Source organism: Globicephala melas, chromosome 1 (assembly GCF_963455315.2).
Source record: "Globicephala melas chromosome 1, mGloMel1.2, whole genome shotgun sequence".
NCBI classification, from domain to species: domain Eukaryota; kingdom Metazoa; phylum Chordata; class Mammalia; order Artiodactyla; family Delphinidae; genus Globicephala; species Globicephala melas.
Genome location: NC_083314.1, coordinates 133,113,954 through 133,139,325, shown reverse-complemented (window position 1 = coordinate 133,139,325; position 25,372 = coordinate 133,113,954). Strand labels below are relative to the sequence as shown.

General features: G+C 37.7%; 1 protein-coding gene across 1 annotated transcript in view; it reads left to right on the top strand.

The window, feature by feature from the left end:
• The first annotated feature begins 5,378 nt into the window (after nt 1–5,378).
• The window catches only part of UBE2U (ubiquitin conjugating enzyme E2 U), a 40,099-nt gene continuing 20,105 nt past the window's right edge, over nt 5,379–25,372 (top strand). Inside the window, exons 1-5 of the mRNA XM_030866169.2 lie at nt 5,379–5,444; nt 6,956–7,037; nt 8,042–8,134; nt 18,543–18,640; nt 23,434–23,554. Of these exons, the coding sequence (XP_030722029.2) occupies nt 5,379–5,444; nt 6,956–7,037; nt 8,042–8,134; nt 18,543–18,640; nt 23,434–23,554 (460 nt within the window). The remainder of the gene's footprint in view (nt 5,445–6,955; nt 7,038–8,041; nt 8,135–18,542; nt 18,641–23,433; nt 23,555–25,372) is intronic.

Below are 25,372 nucleotides of genomic sequence, written 5' to 3'. Positions count from 1 at the left end.
CTCAAAGCTTCTCCCATGTTGAAATTCTGGAACTCCCCAGGGGGCAACTGAGAGCGCTATGCAAAGGTATATTAAAAGCTTGGTCCGCCTTTGTAGATATATATGTGAAAGAAGCCTAGAATAATTATATCCTTTAACTAGTCCCCCTGCCCCCAACACACACACACACACACACACACACACTTAACAGTCACAGTCGTACTTAGATATTATGAAATGCATTATCTCTCAGTGATTGGTGTTCCCATGTTGGGAACAAAGTGAAAGGAGACATGATTCTCCTAAAACACTTCAGCGCAAATAAAGTACCCAAGCAGGCACTGCATTCCTTCATCATAGGCATTGCTAATATCCTCTCCTGATGTAATTTTGGGCATGATGTTTCAGAACTATGATTACGAGGTCTGGGCACCAGCCTGCCATGAAAAACAAACAGACACAAACCTTTAAACACCAACTCCAAAAACGAACAGCTGTTACCAAATTGTCTATGCAACTCCCACCCTAAAAAGGTTCTTGAAGCCCAAGCTAGGATAGCCAGGGGTGCCAGTTTACCAGGGATTATGCCAGTTTTAGCCCTGAAAGTCCTTTTTCCTACGAATTCCCCCAGTCCCAGGCAAACCTGGACTCTGGGTCGCCCTAGCTAAAGCAAAGAAGGTGAAATAAAAGCCAGCATGTACTGATTTTGTGTCCCCCTCTGTTAGGTAGACACAAATATAGGTATAAATAGTGATCCATGGGCCCCTGCATCTCAGGTACCTGACAGGGAGAGACCAAATTATTTTACAGCTAACAGAATTCTGTAGTTTGGGGGAGCCTGCAACTTCAACTTTACAAAGGGGAACCAAGCGTTTCTTTGAGCCTAGACTTTTATAAGCTAAAATAAAATTTCTAAATGAGAAATTTCAGGAATTCAAGTCACTGAACTATGCTGCCTACCTCTTTCTTCCTGTTTGATCTTTGAAGATTAGCATTCAGTATTTTTCATGACATTTATATTGAGGAAGGAATATAAGATTATTAAAAGCAGAGAAACTCAATATTGGGAACACACATCAAAAGGTCTTCAAGACAAAGAAGGGATCATATGATTTGAAACCAGAGTTACTAGAAGCATGTGTGCTGCACTTCATTTTCTAGTTAACAGTGTAACATACGTCAAAATATGATTTAAAACGCTTCTCACAGCTGAGCTGACATTTGGCGATCCTCAGCCTTCTTTTGCTCTTGAGGATGGGGGTTCAAATCCAAATGAGGTTAACACTTTGTACTGGTACATATTCCTGGTGGATGAGAAAAACAGTCTTTTAGTTTAAGTAAAACGAAAACATCTGTTCCACTCCTGAGGGAAAGAATTGTTTTTAAAAAGAGGGGGAGGGGATTCTTGGTTGTTAAAGCTGGAGATGGCCTCAGTAACTTTGTAAATGTTTAATAAAATAGACTGTCAGGTGCCTTGCTCACCGAGGATGATGAAAACTTGTGCATGAGCCTTGGTTCACTTCATTTTTCAGGATGCCATACCCATGTTATCCCCTAACCCTGTCTAAAGCCATATGTTAATGTCTATCAACTGGTCCCAAGTTCTTTCCACACTGAATCAGGTAAATCCAGCTCAGTAAGTGACTGACCTTGTGCCACAAAGCTTGTCTTGGTCAGTAGCTGTGCACTCTGGGTAAGAAGTAGTATAAGTTAGCTTATTGCTGCATAACAAAATACCACAGACTTAATATCTTTAAACAATACCATTTATTAGCCCACAACTCTCTCGGTCAGACCTCGGTATGGCATGACTGAGGGTCTCACAAGTATTGGCCAGGTTATGTTCTAATTTGAAGTTCAGGTCCTCTTCCAAGCTCATGTGTTTGTCCCACAATTCAGTTGCTATGGTTGTAGGACTGGGGCCCTGATTCTCTTGCTGGCTGTCAGCCAGCAGCCACTCTCAGCTCCTAGAGGCTGCCCAAATTCCTTGCCTCCTGGCCCCTTCCATTTTCAAAAGTGTCGACAGAGGATCTCCCTCACGTGGAATCCCTCTCATGCTTTCAATTACTCGCCTTAGGAAGAGCCCAGTCCCATTTAAGGGCTCACCAGATGAGGTCAGGCTCACCCAGGATAATCTCCCTTTCTTAAAGTCAACTATGCCACATAAGTCAACTTAATCACAGGAGAAAAATCTATCATATTCACAGTCCTGAGGATTATGCAGGGGGTGGAGCTCTTGGAGGTCATCTTAGAATTCTGCCTACCATAAGAAATATAATGCAACATTTCTCTTTTCAGTCCTTTGTACTGTAGTGCATAGTTTCTTAAGCTTTTTACATCACAGGCTATTATTAAAATGAATGAATTCCGTGGCCCCTGTTCTACCAAAAAAAAAAGTCTATGTGCACACACATACACATAGATATACAGACACATACAAAGTTGTCCACAATTTCAGCCACCCTACCCACACCCTGAGAAGTCAATCCACATTTAAAACTCTGTAGATGGAGGCAGAATAAGCTGGAGAGATGAAGGGGATTCCTTGAAGTATTTTAAGCAGAGAATTGCATGATCACATGTTTAGTTTAAATAATTACTGTCAAGTTTTATGACAGGAAAGTGTGGAGACAGGGAATATAGTATAAAGATGTTCTGTGTTCTAGCAAGAGATCGCAAGGCTGTGCGCTTGGGCACTGGTGGTAAGGTGTGAGAAGAAGCTAGAAAAGCAGCAGGTCTTGGTAAGTGATTAAATGTAAGTCATAAGGAAGAGGAGGAGTCAGAGCGAACTCCAAGTTTCCAGCTTGAGAAACTGGGTAAAACAAACAGGATAGAAGGCTGCTTGAGAGGATGGGAGGTAATGAGTTTATTTTTGGATATTTTGAGTTTGAAATGTCCTTGAGACAGCCTGGTGAGAACCAGGCAGCTGGGTATACTAGTCTGAAGTCCCAAGGAGAGGGCAAGGCTAGCAATAGATTTGAGGGGTCATAGGAGAATATACCAGCTTGATTTTCACTGCACTAAAGTACCATATGTATAACAATTTCTAAAACTTCAGAACAAAGAATGCTTTAATTTTATCTTTCTCTCTTACTTTAACATAATTTCTCCTAGAGTAAAATTTTACACAAAAAAACAAAGGAGTCTGCATTTATTATCACAGTTTTCCCCTATCAGAGTAGGGGAAGGAGGGACCACAGGGCCACCACAGTATCATCAAGAAACCTAGTCAATATCCCCAAATTGGGTCCATTACTTTCTCACAGAAGCAGCCCTTTCTTCACTTTCACCATACATTGCCAGTCCTACATAAACCCAAGTGAAAATCTGATGGCATCTGAAGGAGAGCCCCCCAAAATTCAATCTCAGGTCCTAGTTGATATTTTAATAGAAAAAAACCCTTTGTATTCAGTTCTATGAAACACAGAATCAAATCATTTTATTGTGCCAAATGTCAGTAAAGTTAAGATGTTGTTGGGAATGTCTAAGCTACCCTACCTGGACATGAAATTGACCATGGGAACCTTCTAAATGGTCTCCTGCACAATCCATTCTCCACAAGGCAGCCAGAGTAACTTTGTAAATGTAAAGCAGAGCATGACACTCTCATGCTTAAAGCCATTCAATGTTTCCCATTTCTATTCAAATAAAACCCAGACTTCTCACCGTGTAGGGCTCCATCCTAATCACATCTCCGCCATGTTCTCTCAGGCCCTCCCTGGTTCCCTTTTGAAGCCTAGCTTTTTCTTGACTGAGAACAATTGTGTTTTCCTCTTCCCGGAACTCTTTGCCCTCAACATTTCTTATAGCTGGCTCCTTCTCACCTTACCTTTCATGTATCATCTCAAAGTCTACTCCTGACCAAGGCCTTCCCTGACCACCATTTCTAACCCTTAACTACCTACTCTCTATCACATTACTGTTTTATTGTCTATATACACTTGTGATCTGAAATTATGATTTTTGTTTTGTACACTTGTTTTGGTTTTGTGTATTTACTTACTGAATGTGGAGCCAAAAGGGCAGTCACTTCATCTTTATTGTTCCATAGCATATGAGAAGTGCTAAATAAATATTTGTGGAATGAATGAACTAATTGAACTCATGTCCTGTTTCCATAAAATTAGTAAATAAATAGTAAGAAAAAAAGCACTCTGAGCAAGGATGCCAGTTTCTGTAGTTGACACCGTCAGATTAAAGCCTTTAAGCAGCTCACAGTGGGCTGGAGAATGCCATGAGCAATTGTGATACAGCCTGATAAATACTAACAGGGTCCTCTAGGATCACAAGAAAGGAGCCTAATCTTGTCTTAGGGGATTCCATAAGGAATCATAGGCAAAGGTAAATGTGAACGATGAGTGAAGGAAAAATGTGGGAAGGAAGGATGGAAGGAACGTCGTGAGTGTCTAGACAGAAGGGACAGCAGGTGCAAAACTCTCCGGCAAGAGATGGGAATCTGAGAAATTTTAAGTAGTTCCCTGTTGTGGAGCATTCTCCCAGAGTAACTGCAGGATTCGATGACATAATAAGGTATGCGAACATATCGTGAACGCTAACGTGCCATATAAGTTATTATAAATAAGTGCAGACCTGTACTACTGGTCACTTATTACCTGATGGTTTCTGATATTCAAAGAAAAAGAAAACATTATTTCGGAGGACTTCGAGTGGACGCTTCTCTGACTTACAGACTTACATGCTAGATCCTCTAACTTCCCCCTCCTTCCCCCTACCCCAGCTGGGTAGAGTCAAAAAGTTGGTGGAGCTCTCTGGCGCACGGGGAGCGGGGGTGGAGGGGGCCTCACAACGGCTCTCATTGGCCTTTCAAACTGAACCGGTTGGACGATTGGCTGCGGAGGTTTCCAGAGGCCGTCCCACGTCGCTGATTGGATGAGGCGCGGAGAAGCTCCCACCTCCTTCACTCTAGATCCCCCTCGGTCCAGTTGCTTGGCAACCGATTGGCATCCTCCGGCCGAGCCGGCACCCAGTTAGTTACACCTGTGAAGCGGAGACAACAAACGGCTACGACCGCCCTACGCTTACGCCTTTCACGCCCACTTCACGCACAAGCAGCACGGGTGGTCCCAGAAGCTCATCCAGGTTTGCCTTCAGATGGGCTGTGGGCTGGCCGTGCAGTGACACACCGCAGTTGAGAAAGTGCTCACGTCTTCCTTCTGAAGTCCTCCTTCGGAAGAGTCAGAGGAGAAAAAAAGTCACTGTTATATGTCCAACTTAGAGCCACTTATCTTGGGAGCACGCAGCGTTCTGAGGCTCGGTCGAGAAAGCGAGTAACTTATGTCAGTTAACTAGGTGCGGGAAGGTGACCCATAACCTCAGACACCTGCCTCAGAGCGAACCCTAGGAGTGCGGGGACAAGTGCCAGACTCTGCTGCCTTATCATGTACAGCAGAGCCTACATCTTGCTGCAAAGAGAATTCCAAGAGTTGAAGAAAAACAATTATGAGGTGAGTACTGGAGACCTGGAGGGTGTGTTTCATTGGAGTACCAATTTTTAAAAGCAGTTTAATCTGTGTTTATTCTATAAGGCATAATTTAGTTAAACATAATTTGCCACTACAGACTTGTTTAATGAACCTATTTCAGTATAATTATCTACTTCATAATAATAACAACAATTTGCACTTCATGATAATAGTTAACAATATTGAGCACACTATGCTGAGTAATTTATGGGCATTTAAGCCCTGAATATCAGGGTCCATCAGGTAGTAAGTGACTAGTAGGTCCAGGGTTGCACTCATTAATTACAATACTACAAAATAAGTTCGTAGTATTTTGTTTTACCTACCAGAAACCTAAGCCTCAGAAAGGGTCAGTAAATATTTGGCCGCAGGATTCCATCACAGGGTTTTCTACTACTTCCTGTCTAGTGCACTTTTTGCCAACTTCTGTCACATATAATACAGAAGCACCTTTCCTGTATAATTTTAACACAGAGCAAGACTTTGCCCCGAATGCCACCAATGAGGTTTCAGTGTTCATAGGCTGTTCAGTGGTTGCCATAGGCTGTTTCATCACATACAATATGGAGAATTTAAAAATGGAAGGGGCGAGGGTGTACTTAGAAAGAATAGAAAGCCGTGCATAGAAAGAGGGTGTAGCATGCTTACCAACAGCTGCATAGGGTGTAGTTCAATGGCATTGCTCTCTTTTCACTCCTGCCATAGAAGTATTGCCTTAACAGGAGATGTCGGGAACAATTATTGAGTTCAACAACAAACATTCGAGAGGTATGAAAGTAACATTTGATGTTGTTTCTGCTCCACCTGAATTTTGTGGCTTTCTGTTGAAAGAAAATCTGTTGAAGGGAGAAGTGTTAGGTAAATATAGATAATGTAGGTAATAGAGATGTAATGGTTATCCAGACCAGCACTTAACATACCCAATAACTATGTGGTTGCTCAGAAGTATTTATCAACTATATTTAAGTGTATTCCTCAGCATAACCAATAACCTTATTCTATGAAATACATTCTTGTCCCTCCATTGGAATAATGCCTCAAGTGTAGGAAAATTTTATTTTTATATATGAGCATAATTTTAGAGTTGTGTTTTTCTTAATGAAAATTTTCTTACTTCATGGCTTATATAGCATCCATATGGTTTTTAAAATCTTTGAAGAAATGCAAGCTTTGCAACTATTTCTTTCATTTTGAATTTGAGTCTTAAATTGTCTGTTGTCTTACATAAGCCACACATTCTAGTCTTGACCTTACTGTCCCACTTGTGATTTGCACACTACACTACTGATTTATTTAAAATTTGCTATCGCATGTTTTTCTGGAATCTATCTTCTCTGTAATAAGGCGATATATAACACCTTCCCAAAATCAAAAAAAAATTATCAGAAAAAGAAAACGTAGAGCTTTTGGAATTCATTGTAATCTAATATCTGATTTTCCAAGCTGCAATAAATATTTAATCTTTTTTCTGCTTTAATTTTTCTTAATTAAAGGGTATTACTGGCTTTCCTGTAAGTGAAGATATGATGCAATGGGAAGCTGATATTGAAGGTCTACAGAATACAGTTTGGCATGGTTTGTGCTTTCAGAACTAATTTACTTTTTTAAAAGTCTTTGTATTATTAGCCTATTTTCTTTAAGGTTGCATTGTATAAATTTTCTAGAATTCTTAAAGTATTTACATGTTATTTTTTTATTATATGATTTAATTTTTTGCCATTTGTCAACATGGATGGAAATTTCAGGTTTGAATTTTTCTTTATGCCCAATCTTAATGTTATCATGATTTTAAGAAGCACACACAGGAAAGCATTATCAATTGAGAATATCATCTGACAGTCTTCTATGAAGTCAGAGAATAGCTAACAAAATGCCTGTTGGCAGAAAAATCCCACAATTATGTCTCATTTTTTTCCTCTATGATTTTCCCATAAATTTCCATAAATCAAATTCTCAAGCAAACTAGGCAACTATAAGCTTTAATGACCACGCACTCTTACAGTTGCGGATTAACAAGATACATTTGTTTAGTGAGGTAGGGGAGAAAAGCATGTAAGTGGGTAATTACAATAAAATATAACATGTTCTATTATGGATTTTGAATGGAATACCGAGGAGGCAGTGATTAGTTAATTTTGCCTTGGAGAGTCAGGAACGGCTTCCCAAGGAAGTGACCCTTGAGTTGGGTCCTAAAAAATGTGTGAGAATTCACCAGGTTTAGAATCAGAAGGAAATCCAGGCAGAGTAAACAGCCTGACATGAGGTGGCAAGAGAGGGTTCTGGAGCAGTGAGTTCAGTAAAGATGAGATACACAGTGAAGGGGCCGGGTGTTAGGGGGACAGGGTCAGTGGGTAGAAAGGACTAGTGGGAATGTGGCTGAAAACATGGAATTAGATTGTGAGGAGTCTGTTATACCATCTAGAGGAGTCTAGGCATCCTATAATCCAATTTACTTATTAATATAATAAAACTCTAGGGACCTTGGGGAGGCTAAACTGTAGGAATAAACTTCAGTGTTAGGTTACAGTTAATCAGTTCAACATGACACTTTAGTAAAAATGTTTCTTTTTGTATCACAGGATCATTCTTCCAACTGAGAATAAATTTTACATCGGAGTATAATTTTGTCCCTCCAGTTGTGAAATTTAGAACAATTCCTTTTCATCCAAATGGTAAGGAACAAATGAAATTTTTATCATCACGAGTTCTGTCCCCATTAACCTTGTTCTTTGTTAGTGTTTAATAATGTTTCTTTTTAATCACTTTGTTACGATTATAAAAGTAAGCATGCTTATTGGGGAAAATATTAAAAGGCAGAAAAAAATTATCACCTGAATCCTAATTCAGAGAGATACTATTCTCTATATTTAACCAAATTTATTTCCTTCTTCTATGTATGCATTTTATCTACATAGTTGAGTTATTACACAAAGTTTTATATATTTTTACTTAAAGTGACATAATACATTTATTTCTGCAATATTAAACATTCTTCAAAATATAATTTTTAATGACTGAATGATAAACTTAATTCCTGTATTGTTCAGTATTTTAGTTGGACCTAATTTTTTACTATAAAAATAATGCACAGACAAATTAACAGTTTAGAAAGAAGTAAGTTAGATTGCTACCTCAAGTCATATGCGAAGCAAATTCTTGATCGATTACAAATGCAAAAAATTTTAATGCTAAAAAGAAAATCTAATAGAACTTTTATGGGTGTGGTGAGAAAGGCTTTTCTAAAAACAACAAATCCTAGAAACCATGAGAAAAGCATAACACATTAAACTACATAAACTTTTTAAGACTTCTCTATAGCTAACGACATTATAAACAGAGATAAAAATACACTGACTTTTGCAAACTGAGGGAAAATATTTGCAATGCATAAAACAGAATATTTATAATATGTAAAGACCACTTGTGGATCAGTAAGAAAAAACAGAAAGCAACAGAAAAATGGGCAAAGGTTATAAACAAGCGCTTTTTTTTTTAGTGTGTTTTTGTTTTATATTGAGGTATAGTTGATTTACAATGTTGTGTTATTTTCAGGTGTACCATAAAGTGATTCTGTTATATATGTAGTCTTTTTAAGATTCTTTTCCCTTATATGTTATTACAAAATATCGAGTATAGTTCTCTGCACTATACGGTAGGTCCTTGTTACTTATCTGTTTTATATACAGTAGTGTGTATATGTTAATCCCAAATGCCTAATTTGCCCCTCCCCCTGCTTTCCCTTTTGGTAACTGTAAGTTTGTTTTCTATGTCTATGGGTCTATTTCTGTTTTGAATATAAGTTCATTTGTACTGTTTTTTTTTAAGATTCCACATATAAGTGATATCATATGATATTTGTCTTTCTCTGTCTTGCTTACTTCACTTAGTATGATAATCTCTAGGTCCATCCATGTTGCTGCAAATGGCATTATTTCATTCTTTTTTAATGGCTGAGTAGTATTCTATTGAATATGTATGCCACATCTTCTTTATCCATTCATCTCTTTTTTTTTTTTTTTTGGCGGTACACGGGCCTCTCACTGCTATGGCCTCTCCCGTTGCAGAGCACAGGCTCGGGACGCGCAGGCTCAGCGGCCATTGCTCATGGGCCTAGCCGCTCCGCGGCATGTGGGTTCTTCCCGGACCGGGCCACGAACCCGTGTCCCCTGCATCGGCAGGCGGACTCTCAACCACTACGCCACCAGGGAAGCCCTATCCATTCATCTCTTGATGGACATTTAAGTTACTTCCATGTCTTGGCTATTGTAAATAGTGCTGCAGTGAACATTGGGGTGCATGTATCTTTTTGAATTATAGTTTTCTCTGGGTATATGCCCAGGAGTGGGATTACAGGATCATATGGTAGCCCTATTTTTAGTTTTTTAAAGGAAGCAGCATACATTTCTCCATAGTTGCTGTACCAATGTACATTCCCAACAACAGTGTAGGAGGGTTCCTTTTTCTCCACACCTTCTCCAGCATTTATTGTTTGTACACTTTTTCATGATGATCATTCTGACTGGTGTGAGGTGATACCTCAACATAGCTTTGATTTGCATTTCTCTAATAATTAGCAATGTGGAGCAGTTTTCATGTGCGTGTTGGCCATATATAAGTCTTCTTTGGAGAACTGTCTATTTAGATCTCATGCCCATTTTTTGATTGGGTTGTTTTTTTTTTTTTGATGTTGAACTGTATAGCTGTTTGTATACTTTTACGATTAATCCCTTTTTGCTCACATCATTTGCAAAATTTTCTCCCATTCTGTAGGTTCTCTTTTTGTTTTGCTTATGGTTTCCTTTGCCTTTAAGTTTAATTAGGTCCCATTTTTTTACTTTTTTTATTTTATTTTTTTTGCTGTACACGGGCCTCTCACTGTTGTGGCCTCTCCCGTTGCGGAGCACAGGCTCCGGACGCGCAGGCTCAGTGGCTATGGCTCATGGGCCTAGCCGCTCCGTGGCATGTGGGATCTTCCCAGACCAGGGCACGAACCCATGTCCCCTGCATCAGCAGGCGGACTCTCAACCACTGCGCCACCAGGGAAGCCCCCATTTGTTTATTTTTGTTTTTATTTCCATTACTCTAGAAGACAGATCCAAAAAGATATTGCTGTGATTTATGTCAGAGTATTCCGCCTATGTTTTCCTCTAGGAGTTTAAGAGTATCCAGTTTTACATTAGGTCTTTAATCCATTTTGACTTTATTTTTGTGTATGGTGTTAGAGAGTGTTCTAATCTGATTCTTTTACATGTAGCTGTCCAGTTTTCCAAGCACCACTTATCGAAGAGACTATCTTTTCTCCATTGTATATTCGTGACTCCTTTGTCATAGATTAATTGACCATATGTGTGTGGGTTTATTTCTGGGCTTTCTATCCTGTTCCACTGATCTGTATTTCTGTTTTTGTGCCAGTCTGATACTGTTTTGATGATTGTAGCTTTGTAGTATAGTCTGAAGTCAGGGAGCCTGATTCCTCCACCTCTGTTTTTCTTTCTCAAGATTACTTTGGCTATTTCGGGTCTCTTGTGTTTCCATACAAATTTAAAAATTTTTTTGTTCTACTTCTGTGAAAAATGCCATTAGTAATTTGATAGGGATTGCATTAAATCTGTAGACTGCCTTGGGTACTATAGTCATTTTGACAGTATTGATTCTTCCAGTCCAAGAACACATCTGTTTGTGTCATCTTCAATTTCTTTCATCAGCGTCTTATAGTTTTCAGAGTACAGGTCTTTTGCCTCCTTAGGTAGGTTTATTCCTAGGTATTTTATCCTTTTTGATGTGATGGTAAATGGGATTATTTCCTCAGTTTCTCTCTGATTTTTCATTGTTAGTGAATAGAAATGCAACATATTTCTGTGTATACATTTTGTATCCTGCAACTTTACTGAATGCATTGATGAGCTCTAGTAGTTTTCTGGTAGTGTCTTTAGAACTTTTTATGTATAGCATCATGTCATCTGCAAACAGTGAAACTTTTACTTCTTCTTTTCCAATTTGTATTCCTTTTTTTTTGCGGTATGCGGGCCTCTCACTGTTGTGGCCTCTCCCATTGCGGAGCACAGGCTCCGGAAGCGCAGGCTCAGCGGCCATGGCTCATGGGCCCAGCTGCTCCGCGGCATGTGGGATCTTCCTAGACCGGGGCACGAACCCGTGTCCCCTGCATCGGCAGGCGGACTCTCAACCACTGCGCCACCAGGGAAGCCCATCCAATTTGTATTCCTTTTATTTCTTTTTCTTCTCTGATTGTCGTGGCTAGAACTTCCAAAACTACGTTGACTAAAAGTGGCAAGAGTGGACATCCTTGTCTTGTTCCTGATCTTAGAGGAAATGCTTTCAGCTTTTCACCGCTGAGTATGATGTTGTTAGCTGTGGGTTTGTTATATATGGCCTTTATTATGTTGAGGTAGGTTCCCTCTATGCCCACTTTATGGAGAGTTTTTATCACAATTCGATGTGGAATTTTATCAAAAGCTTTTTCTGCATCTATTGATATGATTATATGGTTTTTATTCTTCAATTTGTTGATGTGGTGTATCACACTGAATGATTTGTGGATATTGAAAAATCCTTGCATCCCTGGGATAAATCCCACTTGATCCGGTGTATGATCTTTTTAAAGTATTGTTGGATTCAATTTGCCAGTATTTTATTAAGGATTTTTGCATCTAGGTTCATCAGTGATATCGGCCTGTAATTTTCTTTTTTTGTGAAATCTTTGCCTGGTTTTGGTGTCACAGTGATGGTGGCCTCATAGAATGAGTTTGGAAGTGTTCCTTCCTCTGCAGTTTTTGGAATAGTTTCAAAAGGAAAGGTGTTATCTCTTCTGTAAGTGTTTAATAGACTTCGCCTGTGAAGCCATCTGGTCCTAGACTCTTGTTTGTTGGGAGTTTTTAAGTCACAGTTTCAATTTCAGTACTTGTAATTGGTCTGTTAATATTTTCTATTTCTTCCTGGTTCAGTCTTGGGAGATTGTACCTTTCTAAGGTTTGTTCATTTCTTCTAAGTTGTCCATTTTATTGGCGTAGTGTTTCTTGTAGTAGTCTCTTATGGTCCTTTGTATTGCTGTGGTGTCGGTTGTAACTTCTCCTTTTTCATTTCTGATTTTACTGATTTGGGCCCTCTCCCTTTTTTCTTGATGAGTCTGACTAAAGGTTTATCCATTTTGTTTATCTTTTCAAAGAAGCAGATTTTAGCTTCATTGATATTTTCTATTGTTTTCTTAGTTACTATTCCATTTATTTCTGCTCTGATCTTTATGATTTCTTTCCTTCTGCTACTTCGGGTTTTGTTTGTTCTTCTTTCTTTAGTTGCTTTAGGTGTAAGGTTAGGTTGTTTATTTGAGATTTTTCTTGTTTCCTGAGCTCAGGTTGTATCACTGTAAATTTCCCTCTTAGAACTGTTTTTGCTACATTCCATAGGTTTTGGATCATTGTGTTTTCATTTTCATTTGTCTCTAGGTACTTTTTTGATTTCCTCTTTGGTTTCTTCAGTGATCCATTGGTTGTTTAGTAGAATACTGTTTAGCCTCCACATGTTTATGTTTTTTTGAAGTTATTTTCTTGTAGTTGATTTCTAATCTCATAGTCTTGTGGTTGAAAAAGATGCTTGATATGATTCCAGTTTTCTTAAATTTACCGAGACTTGATTTGTGCCCCAGCAAGTGATCTGTCCTGGAGATGATTCCATGTGTACTTGAAAAGACTGTGTATTCTGCTGCTTTCAGATGGAATGCTCTATAAATATCAATTAAGTCCATCCGGTCTAATTTGTCATTTAAGGCCTGTGTTTCCTTATTGAGTTTCTATCTGGATGATCTGTCCATTTATGTAAGTGGGGTGTTAAGCTCTCCCACTATTATCATGTTACTGTCAAGTTCTCCTTTTATGTCTGTTAACGTTTGCCTTATATATTGAGGTGCTCCTGTGTTGGATGCATATATATATATATATATATATATATATACAATTGTTATATCTTCTTCTTGGATTGTTCCTTTGGTCATTAGGTACTGTCCTTCTTTGTCTCTTATAACAGTCTTTATTTTAAAGTGTATTTTGTCTGATATAAGTATTGCAACTCCAGCTTTCTTTTGATTTCCATTTGCATGGAATACCTTTTTCCATCCCCTCATTTTCAGTCTGTATGCGTCTCTAGATCTGAAGTGAGTCTCTTATAGACAGCATATATTTGAGTCTTAATTTTTGTACCCATTCAGCCAGTCTGTGTCTTTTGGCTGGAGCATTTAATCTATTTACATTTAAGGTAATTATCAGTATGTATGTTCTTACTGTCATTTTGTTAATTGTTTTGCATTTGTTTTTATAGGTCTTCTTTCTTCCTTTCCTCTTTTTTTTTTAATATTTTATTGAAATATAGTTGATTTAAATGTTGTTAATTTCTGCTGTACAGCAAAGTTATTCAGTTATGCATTTATATATTCTTTTGCTTACTGTTTTCTATTATGGTTTATCACAGGATATTGAATATAGTTCCCAGTGCTATACAATAGGACCTTGTTCTTTATTTTCATTCTTCTTTTGTGCTCTTCTCTTGTGATTTGATTATCTTTAGTGTTATGTTTGGTTATCTTATTTTTTGTATATATATATATATATATATATATATATATATAAAATAGATTTTTGGTTTGTGGTTCCATGAGGTTTCGATATAGCATTCTATACATATACATGATTATTTTAAGTTGCTGATCTCCTAATTTCAATGCATTCAAATGTCTTGCATTTGTACTCTTCTTCTCTCATGATTACTAGTTTAGATATCATATGTGTGTGTGGATGATTTCCTATCTTTACTGTATGCTTGCCTTTATGGGTGAGCTTTCCCATTTTGTAATTTTCTTGTTTCTAGTTGTGGTCTTTTCTTTTCCACCTAGAGAAGTTTCTTTAGGATTTGTTTTAAACCTGGTTTGGTGGTACTGAATTCTTTTAGCTTTTGCTTGTCTGTAAAGCTTTTGATTTCTCAGTCAAATCTGAACAAGAGCCTTGCTGGGTAGAGTATTCTTGGTTGTAGGTTTTCCCCTTTCATCACTTTAAATGTATTGTGCCACTCCCTTCTGGCCTGCAGAGTTTCTGCTGAAAAGTCAGCTCATAACCTTATGGGGATTCCCTTGTTGCTTTTAATATTTTCTCTTTATCTTTAATTTTGGTCAGTTTGATTACTATGTGTTTTGGTGTATTTATCCTTGAGTTAATCCTGTATGGGCCTCTGTGCTTCCTGGACTTGGGTGCTGTTTCCTTTCCCATATTAGGGAAGTTTTCAGTTGTTACCTCTTCAAATATTTTCTCAGTCCCTTATTCTCTCTCTTCTTCTGGGACCCCTATAATGCGAATGTTGGTGCGTTTGACATTGTCCTAGAGGTCTCTTAAACTGTCCTCATTTCTTTTCATTCTTTTTTCTTTATTCTGTTCTGCGGCAGTGATTTCCACCACTCTGTCTTCCAGCTCACTTATCTGTTCTTCTGCCTCATTTATTCTGCTATTGACTCCTTCTAGTGTATTTTCCATTTCAGTTATTGTATTCTTCAATACAATATTGTATTCTTCTTGGTTGTTCTTTATATTTTCTAATTCTTTGTTAACACCTTCCTGTAACTTCTCGCTCTGTGCATCCATTCTTTTCCTGAGCTCTTGGATCGTCTTTGTGATCATTACTCTGAACTCTTCCTGGTGTAGATTGCCTATCTCCGTGTCACTTAATTCTTCTTCTGGGGTTTTATCTTTTGCTTTCATCTGGAACCTCTTCCTCTGCTGTCTCATTTTGTCTAAATTTCTATTTCTATTTTTATGTATGTGGAAGGTTGGTTATGTTTCTCAACCTTGGAGAAGTGGCCCTCTGTAAGGGATGCCCTTTGTGTCCCAGAAGTACACTCCCCTCTTGTCTTCCAAGGGCCAGGGACCAGCTGGTCCCAGGGTAGTTTCTGACTTGCATTTGTGGACTTAGTTCCGCAGGCTGCCAGATCATTGTTTTCTTGTTTCTGGTGTCCACTCCCTGGTGGGTGAGGCTGTTGATGGACACTTGGATTGCTTCTGTATCTTGGCTATTGTAAATAGTGCTGCTGTGAATATTGGGGTGCGTGTATCTTTTTAAATTAGTGTTTTCATTTTTTCTGGATATATACCCAGGAGTAGAATTGCTGGATCATATGGTAGCTCTGCTTTTAGTTTTGTGACGAGCCTTCATACTGTTTTCCATAGTGGCTGTACCAATTTACATTCCCACCAACAGTGTATAAGGGTTCCCTTTTCTCCACATCCTTGCCAACATTTGTGATTTTTAGACTTGATGATAACCATTCTGACAGATGTGAGGTGATATCTCGTTGTTTTGATTTGCATTTCTCTAATAATTAGTGATTTGAACATCTTTTCATGTGCCTGTTAGCCATTTGTATGTCTTCTTTGAAAAGATGTCTGTTCAGGTCTTCTGCCCATTTTTTGATTGGTTTGTTTGTTTTTGATATTGAACTGTGTGAACTGTTTGTATATTGTAGGTGTTAACCCCTTGTTGGTAGCATCATTTGCAAATACTTTCTCTGATTCCGTAGGTTGTCTTTTCATTTTGTCAGTGGTTTCCTTTGCTATGCAAAAGCTTTTAAGTTTAATTAGGTCCCATTTGTTTATTTTTGCTCTTATTTCTTTTGCCTTAGGAGACTGATCCAAGAAAATATTGCTATAATTTATTTCAAAGAGTATTCCACCTATGTTCTCTTCTAGGAGTTTTATGGTTTCTGGTCTTACATTTAGCTCTTTAAACCATCTTGAATTTAATTTGTATGTGGTGTGAGGGAATGTTCTAATCTCATTGTTTTGCATGTGGCTACCCAATTTTCCCAGCACCACTTGTTGAAGAAACTGTCTTTTCTCCATTGTATATTCTTGACTCCTTTGTTGTAGATGAATTGACCATAGTGCACGGATTTATTTTGGGGCTCTCTGTTCTGTTCCATTGATTTATGTGTCTGTTTTTGTGTCAATACCATGATGTTTTGATTACTGTAGCTTTCTAGTATAGTCTAAAGTCTGGGAGGGTTATACTTCCAGCTTTGTTCTTTTTTCTCAAGATTGCTTTGTGGCTCCATGTGAATTTTATGATTATTTGTTCTAGTTCTGTGAAAAATGTCCAGGGTATTTTGATAGGGATTGCATTAAATCTGTAAATTGCTTTGGGTAGTATGGCCATTTTAACAATATTAATTCTTCCAATCCAAGGGCATGGGATATTGTTCCATTTCTTTGAATCATCTTCATTTTCCTTCATCAGTGTTTCATAGTTTTCAGGGTATTGGTCCTTCACCTCTTTGGTTAAATTTATTTCTAAGGGTTTTTCTTGCTGCTATTTTAAATGGGATTTTTTTTCTTTTTTACTTTCTCTTTCTGATATTTCATCATCAGTGTATAGAAATGCAATAGATTTCTGTATATTAATCTTTTATCCTGCAACCTTGCCGAATTCATTTACTAATTCTAATAGTTTTGGGGTGGAGACTTTAGGGATCTGTATAAAGAATATGCTTAATATTCTTATTAATACTTAATTAATAAAGATTTTGTTTCCAGTAACAATGTTGGAAATAAGGAAAAGAGAAATAACTCCAATGTCCATTAATATAGGAATTTTTAAGTAAAATATCTTACAGCTATATACATTGCTTTTAAACATAGCAAGGAAGATATATGAAGACTTTACTCTTTGGTCATTCTTGTGCCCTGGAATCTTCACTACCTGGCATATTGTTAGTGCTCAAATATTTTTTGAATAAACATGTCCAGAAATATGTTGACAATTTACTATTAAATGAAAAAATACTTTGAAGAATAAAATGTAAAATATAATTCTATTTAATTAAAAAACCCAAAAACTACACACACACGTGTGTGTGTGTGTGTGTGTGTGTGTATTTTTTTCCAAGTACTAACTTAGTTAATTAACTGTGTTAGGGCATAGACCAACCTTTCATATATCTTTCCAATTTATATATTGATGTAATGGAACAAAGCTGGCAGGGAGGTTTTGCCATCCTCAGTGTGTGTGTTCAATTTCTGGACCTAAGACATTTACTCTGTCATTATTTCCAGCCAGTGGTAAAGGGAGAGAAAAAGAGAAGAGGGCAGAACAACTTCCTTAAGAAAATATGATCCAGAAGGTGCACACTTTACTTCTGCCAATGTCTCATGATTAAGACTTAGTCACACGGCCACATCTTGTTAGAGGAAAGGCTGGGAAAATGTGGGCAACTGTGTATTCATCTAAAACCGCATGGGGGAATGGGGATGGGGCAGGCATCAAGTTTCTTATTATAGAGAGAAGAAATGGAGGAAAGGGAGAGCAAATACTGGAGGACCATGAATAGTGTGCACAAAACTTTCTATACCATCATCTTTTCTTTCACCACTGAGTCATAATTTCACTTGTAACTTACAACAGTTTTAATACCAACTAGGATTTGTTTCTAAATTCTTTTATTGCATTGTTCACTCAAATCTTGTGTCCATTGCGCTGTTACTATTATTGTAGTTTACAATACAATGTACCAAATCAAACACCCCTCTTTTCACCTTTTTAAAATTTTCTTCCCAGGTCTTACCTTTTTATTGCAAGATTTTTCTATTGGAATATAAATGTTTTTCTTATTCATTTACAAAAATTATTTATACATTAATAAAAGTATTATTAATAATGATAGCTATCATTTTTTGAGGATCCACTATGTGCCAGGTACTCTATTAAGGGCTTTATTTTTTAAATTCTTTTCAGTGGAAGTAGGTACTTCAATCATATCCCCATTTCATATACTAAGCAAGTGAGACCTAGAGAGGTAAAGTTAATTGCTCAACATCACACAGCTGATAAGTGGAGGGGTCAACTGTCAAATCTGTGTGTCTGACACCAAAGTCCATGCTCTAACAGCTGCTCTGTATTAAGTGTCTGTCACATGCAATGCAAATAATTTTCCTGCTTTGTCATTTGCTTTCTAACTTTGCTATGACCTGTTGATGTTCATAAGTTTTAAATAATAATTTTATGTATTAATATTAATGTATTATTTTAATACAGTAGACCCACATACTGGCCGTCCCTGTATAGATTTTTTGGACAACACTCATAAGTGGAATAGAAGCTATACATTGAGCAGCATCTTACTTACCCTCCAGGTAAGAACAGATTAATATAATGCTGTCTTTAATACTTTTAATTACCCCAATTACTAAAAATATAACGAATAAAATGTACAATGCATAGTTAAATGTTTAAAGGATTTGAGTAAGCTTATATAAATCAATAACATTTCTACGTCAAGACTGTAAAATGGAACTTGAATTATAAAGACGATTATTTTTAAAGTGAAATCGATAGATTAGGCCCTTCCCAGCCAAAGAATATGTATTTTATAAAAGAAGAAAAGAACTGTTTGGATGGTTTCAACTCTGGAAATACAGTCTTAGGTTTGCTTTTGGCTCCTAACTTCACTTTATAATGTTGAACAGGCCTTTTGGATCTTTCCACATTCATGAACCTTGCCTTCCTCCGAGAGGTGAATCAAGTGACTACAACGTAAAATGTTCAGCTTTATCCTTTGTTTCTGACAGTACTAGAGACCTGCTTTTATAAACTTTCATTTCAAACCCAGTGAACAATTAAACCAGGAATTTCCTCCTCTCCTCAGTAGATGCCTGTTTCTAGAATGCACCCTTCACCTCCTAGATCCATGGTCTTTAGAAGTATGCCTCCGTGTTGCGTTATTCCCCACCCTCAAAGAGCCTCCCTTCTCATCCTGAAATGCTAAGATAAATGATTTGAGTGGCACTTGCTTTGACCACTTACATCTGGCTCAGCGAGATTCTATCCGCTAGAGTCTGTCCACGATATTCTATCTATTTATCATTGATAATATGTGGAGATAAACTATTAAATTTTGATCATCTGGAATACCTGGAGAATAAAGTATTCTGGCTTAATTGAATTTTCTCTGTAACATAGAATTATAACACAAATTTCATCTCTCCCATTTCTTGTTTTTGAAAATAAAATAAAACTAATCATTAACTTTCTGTCTAGTCATCTTAGTATGCTGAGTAAAATTTAATATTTTTAAAAATTCAATGTTCAATTTATTTATTCATTCATTCTACAAATACGTGTTGAGCATATATAGCAGTGCCAGGCCATGTTCTGGGAGAGAGATTGGAGCAAAAACTTTGAGGAAGTAAGTGAGCGTGTTGTGCAGAGATTTGTGATTGATCTTCTGGATTCCTTCAAACTGAGTCATCCTGTCTCTTCCACCTAAATAGGATTGGCCTTAAAAATAGTAAAAATGAATGTTCTCAGGAATGTAATGAGTGAGGGCAAACCAGAATGAAATGGTGAAAAATTTGAATAGCAGAATAATTTAATAAAAGGTACATTGAGGGCTGTAAGTTTAGATAGCTTGGCTTCACATCTTGGTTCTGCCACTTAATACCTTTGCACTGTTGGAAAAGTTTCTTCACTTCTCATTGCCTCAGTTTCTTCATCAGTAAAATGGGGCTGTTAGTAGCTACCTCATATAACTTGTGAGGACTAAATGAATAAATAACATGTAAAGTACTTAGAACCATGAGTTGTCCAAGCAAAGAATTCAATAAAATCTAGTTAATATTTTGATTGTTCTTAGTTTTAACCTGTAATACAAAATGACAACGAAGTATTGCCAAATACATCATGGAAAGCCAGTAGATTACACAGTTGTTTTTATTTTTCAAATAGATTTATAAAACAAATATGCCCACATTAGAGAAGATTTTTAAGATAGTGGAAAGGAAAAGAAAATCACTGGTAATCATAAAGAAAATTCCTTACCCTATTGTTATTAGCATTTTCTTCTAATTTTGTCTCCTGTGTTTCGGTTTTAAATCTTCAGTTCCACATTTCCTGCAGGGTCAAGCCCAAATTCTGTTGCCTGACAAACGATGATCTACTTCTCACACCTCGGCCTTAACTCTCCCAAACACACTGTGGGATCCCGCTCCTATTGATATATTGATATCTTCTTTTTTTTTTTTTTCCCCACTCACAGTGCTTGGTTCAATTCATGTTAAAAAGCATTTATAGAGTTCTAAACTCTAAAGTTACAAACCTAAGTCATTCTTGCACTTTAAAAAGTGCTCAGTCCAGTTCCGCATCTGACTAGCAGCCCATTTTATTCCCTCTTTCTCAGTCTGTTCAGCAAGCAGCTGCTCACATTGTAAGAGTCGGGTCAATAGAGCCCTCCTCTGCAATGCCTTTCCTGATTTCCTTTCCTAGGTGAAATTGATGGCTTTGGTTTTGGCGGGAAGGAGGTTTTCTTTGCAAAGTGGTACCCTAAGCAAATCTCTATGAGAGCGCTATAATGCTCTAATACATATACTGTTTCCTTATCTGTCTTCCCCTGTTGGACTGTAAGCTCCCTGAGGTCAGGAAACAAGTCTAATTTGTGTGATAGGTACTAAGTAACATGATTGAAGCAACAAATCTGAATTTTTACATCGTTGCAATGATGGTATATATGTTCAAATTATATAGCCTATTTCTTTTTCACTTCACATTTTATCTCAAGTAATTCCAGATTGCTACAATTAATATTTTAATGGCTATTTAATAGTACTTTGAAGGTCAGTGCTGCCCAATAGAACTTTCCGTGCTTACGGAAATGTTCAATATCTGTGCTGTCCGATATAGTAGCCTCTAGTCTCATGTTCTGCTGAGCACTTGAAATGTGGCCACTGTAACTGAGGAACTGAGTTTTTCATTTTATTTAAGTAATTTAAATTGAGATTGCTTTCTGACTACTACCTTTTGAATAACAGGTGAGACACATTTATAATTATCACATTGTTATACAAGGGGGTGGTACTTGAAATGGTGCTTAAAATACTTTAAAGTCTAAATATGCTAATCATCTCCTCCGAAAATTTTTATAATCTTGATTTCTTTGAAAACTTGTACTTCCATATACAATGAAAAAGTAAGTACCAACACTCATCCACAGAAGAAATTCCAGTTTCATGGGCTATAACTAATTGGATATTACAACATGCACCCACTGGTACAGTTGTTTATTGATGCTTCAGATGTTTGTATTTATCCTCCAGGTGGCTTTTTATATTATTTCATACAATCACATGGTGACTTTAAAAGTTGGACTGTTATTTTATTTTTTTACTATTTTAGCAGGGTGTCTGATTTGTATATTTTAATTATTCCTTACATTCTAGTTCTTAAAAAATCATTAAATATACTTAATAGCTTGTGTATATATTATATGAAAAGGTCTTAGGCACAGTGGTCAATGCAAAGACTATTGAATAAACTTTACCAGATGTGCCTCTCTGAGTAAGATTATCTCTCCAGCCAAAGAGCAAAAGCTCGCTCTTGAAGAAAAGTTTCATCTGCTTCCCACCCACTTTGAAAGATATAGTGCAATCCTTATTTAAGCAATTATAATATTCTGGGAAATATAGCCCAATGTGTTTTCCAAATAGAAAAAAAAAAAAAAAGCAGAAAATTCTTGTTGGTTTTGAAATATCAGATGTCAGATTACTGCTTTTATTAGTGAAAGATTGCTATCATTTCCATGACTCTTAAGCCACAGTAATCCACTCTGACCTGTAGCTACACTTAAGACATTCTGGTAGTTGTTCTCTTGGCTATATTTTATTATCTATTTTGTATGTTATAACGTAAGATTCAGTATACTGAATTATTGAATAAATTTTTCAAATTTGGGCTAATATTAATTTTAAGATGCCAGATAAACAAGATTATGGTCTAGCAGAACTATTAAGTTTTAGTTACTACTGGTCACCTATTTCATCCAGATGTGCAAATACTATTGTAGGCAGAATTTTGAAGATGTCCCCCAAGACTCCCATTCTCTGGTTACTCAGTCAAACACTAATCTAGGTGTGAAGGAACTTTGCAGATGGAACTATGGTTACTAATCAGCTCACCTTAAAATAGAAAGGTTATTCCTGAAATATGCAGGGGGCCCAAAGTAATCCCATGAGCTCTTAACAACAGAAAAGGAAGACAGAAGAGTCACTCAGAGAAATACAGTAAAGACGGAGAAAGGATATGACAGGAGGGGAGCAAACACGAGAAGGATTTTTCACACCTTTGCCTCTGACACGTAGGGGTCCAAGTGTAAGGACTGGCGAGAGACATCTCAGGGTTGAGGGTAGCCCCCAGTTAATCACCAGGAAAGAAACGGGAAACTCAGTCTTACAAATACTGAAGTCAGGAACTGGATTCAGCTAACAGACAGCCTGAATGAGTTGGGAGACATGTTCTTCCCAGAGCCTCTGGTAAGAGCCCAGCCAATCGACGACTTGATTTCAGTCTTGTTCAGTCTGGAAAAGAAAAACCAGCCCAATCAACCTTCACTTCCTACTTGTAGAAATGTGAGATAATAAATTTGTGTTGATTTAGTTGCTAAATTTGTGGTAATTTGTTATAGCAGCAATAGAAAACTACTACAGATACCAAGTTAAGCATTCAGTGATCTGGAGGGATATTGAATTGCATGCAAGTTTTTAATACATGTGTTTGTTTATTCACGATCTAAATATGATCTCGTTAAAATGTAATGTATTTTTAATGGAAATGTTTCAATGTTTTCTAATGTTTACTTCCCTTTCCATAAAAAAATCAATTTAAATTTATGTGATAGGAAGAAATAAGTTACAGGAAGGAACTTGTAACTTGCTTTGATCCTAATGTTTGGCTCATGAATGTACAGTATAAAACCAAGATAGATCAAGTGTTTCTTGAGAGTAGGGACCATGTCTCTTTTGTCTTTGTCTCTATCTCCAGGTGGATACATTGTAGGCATTTAATGAATGCTTCTTGAATGTTGTATGTATTGGTTTGTCTTTTTGCTCTAAGAAAAAAGTTACTTTAAAAACTCTATGTTCTATATGTTTTCCTATAGGTTATGCTTTCTAATCCAGTGCTAGAAAATCCAGTGAATTTGGAAGCAGCCCATATACTGAATAAAGATGAAACTCTGTACAGGCAAATAATTCGAAGACATTTCCACCAGCCATTACAATGTAAGAAGTGCCTACTTATTGTTATTTGCCAGTTATTAATTATACCAAGTAAATGATCTAGCAAGTAACTTGTATACGGCAATATTTTCTGTATCCATTTTCAGTAATGAAGTCATACTAAGATCTCTCCTACTGTACCTCTTTTTCAAATCCATTAGTGTGATCCCTTTTTTTTCCTAATTGAAGAATAGTTGATTTACAATGTTGTGTTAGTTTCAGGTGTACAGCAAAGTGATTCAGTTATACATACATATATATCTATTTTATATATCTGTTTTTTCAGATTCTTTTCCCTTATAGGTTATTACAAAATATTGAGTAGAGTTCCCTGTGCTATACAGTAGGTCCTTGTTGTCTGTTTTATATATAGTAGTGTGTACATATTAATCCCAAACTCCTAATTTACCCCTGCCCGCCCCCTTTCCCCTTTGGTAACCATAAGTTTTATTTTCTATGTCTGTGGGTCTATTTCTGTTTTGTATGTAAGTTCATTTCTATCATTTTTTTTAGATTCAACATATAAGCAATATCATAAGATATTTGTCTTTCTCTGGCTGGTTTAGCGTGGTCCTTTTTAAAAGATTACCAAAAATCATAGGCATAGTATCTTTAAAAGTAATGGTCGGGCCTCCCTGGTGGTGCAATGGTTGAGGGTCTGCCTGCCAATGCGGGGGACACGGGTTCGTGCTGTGGGGGATCCCACATGCCGCGGAGCGGCTGGGCCCGTGAGCCATGGCCGCTGAGCCTGCACGTCTGGAGCCTGTGCTCCGCAACGGGAAAGGCCACAACAGTGAGAGGCCCGCGTACCGCAAAAATAAATAAATAAATAAATAAATAAAAGTAATGGTCATATGGGTGAATGGTGCTGATCAAAGCTAGTCTACCCATCATAAAGGTATGACATCAGTTTTAACTCTCTGATCTGTAATGGATATTTCTGACTTCACCTTTAGCACCCCCCAGATCTTACTGATCTGGGACTCCTTTCCCCTTGATTAGGAAAGCTTTCAGCATTTTTCTTTCTGGAGAGTTCTTCCTCCAGGTATTCCTTCAAAGAATCCATGTGGAAATGACATCTGAGCCTTTTCAGTCTTTCTGCTCTATTTTTTTTTTTTTTTTTTGCGGTACGTGGGCCTCTCACTGCTGTGGCCTCTCCCGTTGCGGAGCACAGGCTCCGGACGCGCAGGCCCAGCGGCCATGGCTCACGGGCCCAGCTACTCCGCGGCATGTGGGATCCTCCCGGACCGGGGCACGAACTCGTGTCCCCTGCATCGGCAGGCGGACTCCCAACCACTGCGCCACCAGGGAAGCCCCTTTCTGCTCTATTGACCAATGTTTTCCTGATACCGTTGGTCTGCTCCCTCTCATCCTGCCAGGAACCTTTTCTTGACTCTTAATTCCATCGCCTCTATTGCGCCTGTGCTCTCTCTGGAGTTAGCAGAGCAATGCTGTTGGCTCCTTATGCCCAGGGGTGTTTGCCACACGTGAAGGTTGGGATCCTAGTGACATAGCTCTTTCCTTTACATTCTGCCCCTCCTTTCAGCAGTACACAGCAGCCTCACACAGTAACTGGCATTATTAGCTCCCCAATCAGCAGGACTCACTGTTCAGACTCACTCTGCCAAACTGATGTCTCTTGTGCTTTTTCTCTCCATTAGATGTCCACGATCTCTTCTTGCATCCTCTTCTAGGACCTGCCAGCCCATTAGTCAGGTCTGTACAGTTTGTGGCTAAGTTCAAGTCCTCCTCCACAGGGCATCTGGGTCAGATGCAATATTGATCAGGCATCTTTTCCAGTATCTTCAAATATGTCATGAT